At 37.5% G+C, this 9,301-nt stretch overlaps 1 protein-coding gene across 1 annotated transcript; it reads left to right on the top strand.

Moving 5' to 3' along the window:
- Positions 1–1,359: 1,359 nt before the first annotated feature.
- Positions 1,360–9,104, top strand: LOC135095002 (proteasome subunit alpha type-5-like). Its single transcript, XM_063995598.1, has 6 exons — positions 1,360–1,508; positions 3,131–3,199; positions 4,046–4,199; positions 5,168–5,343; positions 7,651–7,812; positions 8,713–9,104. The coding sequence occupies exons 2-6, from the start codon at positions 3,131–3,133 to the stop codon at positions 8,875–8,877; spliced, it is 726 nt and encodes a 241-aa protein (XP_063851668.1). The 5' UTR covers positions 1,360–1,508; the 3' UTR covers positions 8,878–9,104.
- Positions 9,105–9,301: the final 197 nt, after the last annotated feature.

Below are 9,301 nucleotides of genomic sequence, written 5' to 3'. Positions count from 1 at the left end.
AAAAAAATGAAATAGACTTGCACACTTCCAAAAAACTAAGTAAAGACTGAGAGTAATAGTACATAACATTTGGAAATACAGCACTGAAATACGTACATGACAATTATAACACACCAGACAATTATAACACACCATTGATGTGCGCTCTTTCATAAAACTAATATAAACATTGGTATGAAGGCCAGATGCATCAAGAGGATATGATGGCATGTACATCAATGGCCACAGTTTCATAAAGTAATTATGAAACATAAAAGCATGGCATAAACAATATTGTGAGTTATCATAATACTAAAACGTAAAGACACACCAGTAAAAGATTGAAATGAAAATATGCAGTTTTATAAAACAATGAAATAATTATAAAGGTCTGACAAATGGCACTGAAATTTAAAGCAACATTTCACTAATTAACTAAAACCACGATGTGCACTGTTCTACAAGAAATGTTAGTTAATGCACAAATATTTCGAATTCACATAATAGTAATAATAATAATAATAATAATAATAATAATAATAATAATAATAAACTGCCCACATGAAATCATAAATCGCTTCCATAGCTTAAGTGAGATAGTGCTGCTGCTTACGATAGGTGCTTGTTTTTGTTTTGTTTTGTTTTTCAGGATTTGCTTTTTAATCGATTTTTCGACACATGACAATTTTCGGCTACCCTGACCACCATGTTTTCTGCTCAGCTCCCTCCCCCTAACCCAGTGTGGGAACCACTGAAGTAAAATAATTTGCTTTTAATAGATAGAGTGACTGGGCCGCTCTATAGCAAAAGGCCCGCGTCACTTCACTTTTGAGGTGGCAAATCCTTAAAAATTAATGAATGACGGCTTACAATCATGTTTTTTTTTTCTTTATTTCTTCTTCTTACCTTTAACATAAATTGGGGAATAGTTAGTGGAGTGTTTGAGGGAGTTAACTGTGTTTTGACCACTAACTGCGTTGAGTGACTGATATGGTGAAATGCGGGAAGTGATCGCGGAAATGTGAGACAAAGGGAGAGACGAATGAAAGGATGAGAGCACGCAAGAAAGGAGTGTTTTACAATACCTGTTCCATGAGAGAGAGAGAGAGAGAGAGAGAGAGAGAGAGAGAGAGAGAGAGAGAGAGAGAATCCTCTATTCTTGAACTCTGCTTTTATCAAAATAAACTTATTATGAATTACATAATAGAAAACCGATTTCAATAAACGGCCTAGTAATGACTCGCAGTATCAATGAAAATACTTTGCAATTAAAAAAAAAACAAGCGAATCTGTATTTCCATTGCAACTAGCATAATAATGGAAGAAAATAATTTCATATATTTAACCCATTATTTTTTTTTTTTTTTAATCAATAAACTCAAGAAACTCTAGAATATAGAGAATTACCTGGTATCTAAGTGCGGTTGAAAAGAGTGAAGGACCGCAGCCATCATCACCGCCACACACAACAAGTCATCCCCGAAGTTGACGCCACACCGGTCCAGGCTTCTCTCCATCCCACAGCCAAGGTAAAGTAAGGATCTCCCCTTGCTTGGGTTATTCCTCCTAGTCAAGTTGATATCAGTACTCCTGGTGTGGTTGTAAGGCTGTGTGGGTTGCTATTTTTCTGTACAGTAGTCTCGGTGCAACTGTTCCCTCCTGACTGAACAGTTTTGGTGTGGGCGCCGCGCCCCAAGTGTTGTGGTTGTCCTTCTCTCTTCTCTAGCTGCCTACCATGTAGAGTACACTTTTAAGTCTTATCATCCTACTTTCACCTTGCTGTAGTGAATTGTTAAGGACAGTTGAGTAAGCAAATCCATACCTTCCCTTTATCTTCCTTTCTACCTCCCTGGCATGACACTTTGCTAAACAACAACTAGCCAGGCATGACCTTATATATTTTTAAGGCACATTTATCTGAACTCTTGCGTCGATTATCCTTAAAACGTCATTCCACAAGTTTTAAGAATTAGGCATGTACTTTCTAATGTATTTTTCTTTTTTAATGAATTTGAAGAATAAATTGTCCATGAAAGAGGATTAAACCTCTGTCAGGACACTTGGAAATACATGTCCAGTACATTTACTGAACATGTGAGTTGCTAGGTATTTTAATGAAGGAAATCAACACTCTAGTAGTCACAATGTACTGACTGCCTAATGCTAATGAACAGAGCTTCAAGACAGTCACTGACCAACTACTTAAAACAATAAATTTGCATAAAAACTCGCCATCTGAAATATTAGTTGGTATCTAATCTACTGCCAGTTGACCGGGAAAACAGGCAGATCCAAGGTGGTGTCAGACTGGCCACTGCTTCAGCAAAGTGGCTTCTTGACCTGATGGAAGAATGCCACCTCACCAAACATGTCCAGGAACTGACCAGGATTAGTAACATTGTACACCTGTTTCTAATGAAAGATCAGGATCTGTTGCACAGTCACATTACCCAAGACAATTATGTCACACCACAAACTGATGAATGTTATCGTCTACTCTGCAAGATGTGTTCATCTTAAAAATTTCATCCAGCAATAGACAACTCAAGGCCTAAATAAGTTAAACTTCCACAATGCCAGTATGGACTGGAAGAAAATCTAAGACACCCTTGGAAATATAAACTTTAGGGAGGAGCTGAAGGACAAAGAATAGGGAGAAATGATAACTAAGCTCCTGGTCAGATGGTAGTATCAGCAAAGAGTACAGCCCTCTTAGAAAAAAAATTTTTTGAGAAATTCAGCCTCACAACAGAATTCTTTTGAAAAAAGGGAAATTCTCAACAGGAAATCTGTCCATGTCCTTGGAAGGGCTGAGTGTTGAGTACAGTGAGGGAGGAGAACATTTTCTGGCAATGGAGAAAAACCACCAATTGCATCAGCGTGCCAACTTCATTTTCTTCTGTTGTATGTACACACATTCTTATCATTGTTCAAGCAAATGAGATGTGTATTTTCCACACCATAGTGTTGCCATGAGGGAAAAAACCAGAAGGGGGGACTGTGACTTACTTCTCCACCATTGAGGACTTATTTTCTCAAGCATTCTGTCATATTGTACTTCTGTGACAGCAAATACACTTGAATTGGACAGGCTCCTCTCCTGGAATTCCTGGTTTAACATCAACTTAAGATTGACATCTGTTCCTTGTAGATGTTCCTGACCCGAAGCGAGTATGACAGAGGAGTGAACACCTTCTCTCCAGAAGGGCGTCTCTTCCAGGTAAGGAGGGAGGGAGAGAGAGAGAGAGAGAGAGAGAGAGAGAGAGAGAGAGAGAGAGAGAGAGAGAGAGAGAGAGAGAGAGAGAGAGAGAGAGTAAATGTTATTGATAAAAGGATGTGGGAGAGGGAGAACTTTGATATTATTTTTTTTTTTTTCTGTTGGTACAAATTTAGAGTACCTATTAATATTTAATTTAAATTATTTGCTAATAAGGCATGCTGTACCAGACAGCACTACTAAATCACAGTTTCCAGTACATAATGTGTTTCAGCAAGGTTTCTTCAATCTAAATGACTTGCAGTCTTTTTCTGGTGGTTACCCACTTTTTATGCATGACTTGCATCCCTGGCCCCCCATCCGTAACCCATGATTACAGTGACTGCTAATTCTTATACATTCATCACATCCACATAAAAATCACTTTGGCAGTACCTGTAATTTTATTTATTCCAAGTACTTTTTTCTTTCATTGATGATTTTTACATTTCTGTATCTCATACTTATACTGAAATTAATAAAGTGCCACTAAAGAAGTAATGTAAAGCTCATAAAACAATTAGCATACCTAGAGAGTATGTAATTAAAAATTGTATAATTTGCAAAAAGTTGTGTGAAGTCCTGTGTTGATCAGTCTGTGCCTCAGCTTATGGCCATACAATTTGCACATGGCACCCAGGTTGAGAAGTAAACATTGCTCTGTCTCATAGTGTGTCACTTGTTCCCTCAGTAGATAATTATAGGAACTGGTAAGCAGTAGAAAAATATATTACACACTTTTTCCTTTCCCCTAATTACTCAGCTCAGTCACACTCATTTTCCTCTCTCCCACTCTTTTCTTTGCCACAGGTGGAGTATGCCATCGAGGCCATCAAGCTGGGCTCCACTGCCATTGGCATCCAGACAGGGGAGGGCGTGGTGCTAGCAGTGGAGAAGCGCATCACCTCACCACTCATGATACCCTCCACTATTGAGAAGATTGTGCAGATTGACAAACATATTGGTGAGTACATGTGTGTGTGTGTGTGTGTGTGTGTGTGATGTTGACCATGCAAATAGGTGAGGAAAGAAAAGGAAATTTGTAGAAGAGAGGAAGAAGAGGGATTATGGAATGAAAGATTTACAGATAGAGAGAGATAAGTAAAGATAAAGATGGGGACACATCCTATAGCTGTGCATGGCCTCAGTGCTCATCTCCATCTCACTGGCCTTGTGGTGTATAGTATTTCTGAGGAGCACAGTGACATCCAAGTTCCCACAGTTTACCTTCCCCCAGGTCATTCCAAGCACCTCTTTATCAACCAGCCTGAAGGAGGGATGAATATCTGGATGTGCTGTGTATTAATTGCCCCTGCTCAAATTCAAACCAGGGCACACAAATTGATAGTCTGGTCTCAAATAATCGTCATACAAACTACCCCCTTATTTTTTTATTTATTTATTTATTATAATTTTTATTTAATTAATTAATTTATTTATTAATTAATTAATTTATTTATTTATTTATTCATTTTTATTTATTTATTTATTTATTTTATTATTTATTTATTTGTATTTTATTTATTTATTTATTTATTTATTTATTATTTTTTTTACATCTTAAAACTATTTAATATTATCCAAGATAAACCCATGCTGTATTTAGCACTAACTTAATATTTTTGTCCACTTCAGATGGATTCTAATGATGCCCTGCTTTAAATCTTGAGGTGTAATCTGAAGGTCAAATTCTAATTATGGCTGCCACCAATTTCATGTGATTGCCAGGTAGTCTAAACCTGAAGGAGTTACATAGATGCTAAGCTTTCCATCTTCTTGGTAGCTGCTGATGCATCATGTGTTAGTTCATAATGTTATTCTTCACTTGTTATACAAATTTCCTAGATTAGCTAATTGGAAAATGATAAGTGAAAGAAAGGATAGAGAGAGGAAGAACTACATAAAACAACTTTTTCTTGTGTCCCCGTCCAGGATGTGCTGTGTCCGGCCTGGTGGCAGACTCCCGCACGCTGGTGGACCACGCACGGGTGGAGTGTGCCAACCATTGGTTCGTGTACAATGCAGATATGAAGGTAGAGAGTGTTGCCCAGGCCGTGTCCAACCTGGCCATCCGGTTTGGTGACTCAGATGATGATGGCCCCGCAATGGTGAGTGCCTATGATTGTTATTTTTATTTGGTTCTACATTTTTTTTCCATTGCTGTGTGTATGGAGGTGTGTGTGTGTGTGTGTGTGTGTGTGTGTGTGTGTGTGTGTGTGTGTGTGTGTGTGTGTGTGTGTGTGTGTGTTAGAATGGCTAAGGGGGAAAAAAGTGTTCATAAATGCTGTTCCTAAAACAAAATCAAGGATAGAAGATTTAAGAGGCCAATTTATTTTATGATGTATCTTGATATTCCTTTTTTTTTTTTTAGCCGTTCAGTTCATAGGAAGGAGGAAATACAGAAACAGGAAGAGGCTTCCAGAGTTTACCATTAAAGCAGATGAAAGAATGAAGGTGCCATTTAATTTTTGTGTCAGTAAGGTGAACAGAATAATGATGAGAGGAAGTAAAAAGACTTGTATTGCATGGCCATGGAAGGAGGAATAAATTCAGCAGAGATGGCACAAAACATCTTATTTCATGTGAGAGAACAGATGTGAAATTTCCTGTTGAGTCTTTTAGTGAAGCACAGTCACAGTTTGTTCATCATTGAGAAGCAGGAAAGTTGAGTGTCACTGAAGAAGAAGGGATGATTGTCTGAAAGGAATTGAGTTTTTGAGGCAGTGAACATATTTCATTCTTTTTGAGGTGAGTGTATGAGAAATGAGAAGTGCAGAGTATTCATTGACATAAGTGTGGGTAAGACAAAGTAACTAGAGATAAAGGGGCTGAGAGATAGATAAAAACTATACGAGGGAAGCTTAGAAATTAAAGATTTGTGCCAGACTCTATCAAAAGCAAAGGTTTTACCAAAATCTCTAAGAGAGGATGACCAAGATTCAGTGGGTTATCCTTTACGAAATCCATACTTGTGATTAGAAAGATGGTTGTGAGCAGATTGGTGCTTCAGAATCTTCCTTTTGAGGATAAAGTGGAAAGCTTCAAAAAGACAAGAAATCAAAGGTATAGGTTGATATTTTGAAGAATTAGAATGATTACCTATCTTAGAGGCAAGTTGAATGCGGGTAAACTAGCAGAAAGGAAGGTTGGGTGTTGATAGGCAGAAATAGAAAAGTTTGACCTGGCAGGGAGAAAGTTTGTCATGTTATCAAGCATAAAAATGTTTCTATCTGTATATTTATTTATGTAATTCATCTTTAACTGTCAACTATTACCCTCTTGGAAACCAATTTTGTGGCACCAAAAGTGGTATCACAGAATGAGGGAATACAGGAGATACATGTAAAAAGACAAGAAATCAAGAAACTGCTGGAAGAGCTGAATGTTAGAAAAGCCATGGGACCAGATCAAGTAAATGGATGAATATTAAAAGAATTCAGAGAACAAATGGAGGAACCTATATGGGATATAATTAAAAACTTGTTCAAAGAAGGAAAAGTACCAAGGGAATGGAAAAGAGCTAACATAGTGCCAATATACAAAGGGGGAAATAAAATAGAACCATTAAATTATAGACCAGTATCACTAACAAGTATTGCAAGCAAGTTTTGTGGAATAGTAATTAAAGATAAATGGGTGAAATATTTAGAGAATGAAAAGATAATTACAGAAAAGCAATTTTGGTTCAGGAAAGGGAAATCCTGTGTCAAATCTATTGAGCTTTTATACAAGAGTAATAGATAGAGTTCAAGGGAGAGACCAGTGGGTTGATACATATCTCAAAAAAAGTATTTGATAAAGTTCCCCACAAAAACCTTATATGGAAGTTAGAGAATTTACAAGGGAGGGAAATTAGAACAGTAATCAGACACTAATTCAAGTTGGCACAAAGTGACAAGTGGGGTACTGCAAGGATCTGTGTTGGCACCTATTATGTTTCAAATATATGTTAATGATATGACAGAGGATCTAAGTAGTTATATAAACTGTTTGCTGATGATGCAAAAGTAATGAAAATAGGATGAAAATGACTGCATGGAGTTACAAAAAGATAATGGTATTACAAAATGGGAGGAGAAATAATAATGAAAAGTAATGAAGAAAAGATTTGCGAGTAATGATTCAGGGCACACTATCACCACAAAGGCACATAAATGGAATATTCGGCTCTACATACAGCTTGTTAAGAAACATTAAGGTGACATTTAACTATTTAGATAAAGAAATTATGACGAAAATTATAACAAGTATGATATGTCCTAAAGAGGTGGTTGTGGCAAAGTGTACACATGTTTAAAGAGAAACTGGATTAATATGGTTATGAAGACAGGACAAAATGAGCTTTGGCTACTGCTCTGTACAACACAGCTAGGTAAATACACACACATATACATCCTCTGGTTCTTCCTCCTCAGAGTCGTCCATTTGGAGTGGCTATGCTGTTTGCTGGCATTGATAACTGTGGCGCACAGCTGTACCACATGGACCCAAGCGGTACTTTCTTGGAGTTTGGTGCAAAGGCTATTGGATCAGGCTCAGAGGGGGCCCAGCAGTCCCTCCAGGAGTCATACCACAAGGTAAGCAGTGTGGGAGTGTGTATGGATGGGCAGGTTTCTTTGAGAGGATTTGGATGTTTGGAAAAGGTTTGAGGAGGCTTTGAGTGGCTTTGGGAGGGTTTGGATTTTGTATAAGTTTGAGTGGGTTTAGGTTTGTTGGGAAGGATTTAGGTGGATATTTTTGCATGTGTTAGTCATGAATACTTCTTGCATGGACTTATTTATTTTTCTTTTTATTTATTTATTTACTTATTTATTTATTAGTATTTTATTTTATTGATCTTTTTCATGTTCATGCCAGTTTCCATGAACCTGCTAGTATTTCTTTGGCATCACATTGGGACATGAACTTTAATCATTCTTCTGCTTTCTTCAATATATTTCCATTTTGTGTGAACGTCCTCTGTTTCTTTTGATGAATTTCTTCCTTCTTCCTTCACTTTCTTCATCATTTGGCTCATGTCTGTCTCTTCTTTCTGTATTGTGTTGTTGGGAGTTTTCTCTTACTTCACATCCAAGATTATAAAATGCCTTTCTTATCTGTTGTGTCCCATATTGAAGTTTCCTTCTTTATCTTTTTAATGACTGTCAGTTTATTGCCCTTGCATAATTCACCACAAACCTTTTTAGCTCCTTGTTTTAAGATTTTAGTAAAATAAGTTCCTTCTTTGTTACTTTGTAGTGTTGTTCACTTCTTGCAGTGCTGCTTTATGTACATCCAATGACATGGGTACTAAGCTGGTTCTCTCTCTCTCTCTCTCTCTCTCTCTCTCTCTCTCTCTCTCTCTCTCTCTCTCTCTCTCTCTCTCTCTCTCTCTCTCTCTCTCTCTCTCTCTCTCTCTCTCTCTCTCTCTCTCTCTCTCTCTCTCTCTCTCTCTCTCTCTCTCTCTCTCTCTCTCTGATATGCTCTCTTTCCCTCAGTCCATGAAGCTACAAGAAGCCCTGAAGCTTGCCCTGACAGTACTCAAGCAGGTAATGGAGGAAAAGGTGAGTGGAGCAAATGTGGAGGTGGCTGTGGTGACACCTGACAAAGGCTTCCACAGGTATCCACAAAGCCAGGTGGAGGAGATTATCTCGGGCCTGTAAAGTGCTTTATGAAGTGGATTCAAGTGTCTTGAAAGTGGGTAGAAGTGGATTTTTCATGGATACTTTCATTATTGTTGTTTTGTGGAGCTGTTAAATAGGTTACTACTACTACGACTACTACTATTTCTTCTTCTGATTCTACTACTATTAATATCATAACTATGTCAAGAAGTGTTGCCACTTTCTAATTTCTACAAATGTATCAAATAAAACCTCCATTTTGTTTAGGTGTTTCTAATTTACCTTCTCCTCTTTATAAGGTTCCCTCATTCTTTGTAGAATGTTGGGAATTAATAGTATTATGACCTCTCAAGAGAGGGGCTGATGTTTGTAGATATCTGAAACCTGTATGGTGAAGATCATTTTCCACCAAAGCAGAGAAAACTGCAGAATGTTAAACAAAGGTGTTAGAAAGATGCAAAAG

The sequence above is a fragment of the Scylla paramamosain genome, chromosome 3, assembly GCF_035594125.1.
Source record: "Scylla paramamosain isolate STU-SP2022 chromosome 3, ASM3559412v1, whole genome shotgun sequence".
In the NCBI taxonomy this organism is placed as follows: Eukaryota; Metazoa; Arthropoda; class Malacostraca; order Decapoda; family Portunidae; genus Scylla; species Scylla paramamosain.
The sequence above is the reverse complement of the archived record's forward strand: the minus strand, read 5'-3'. Positions and strand labels throughout refer to the sequence as shown.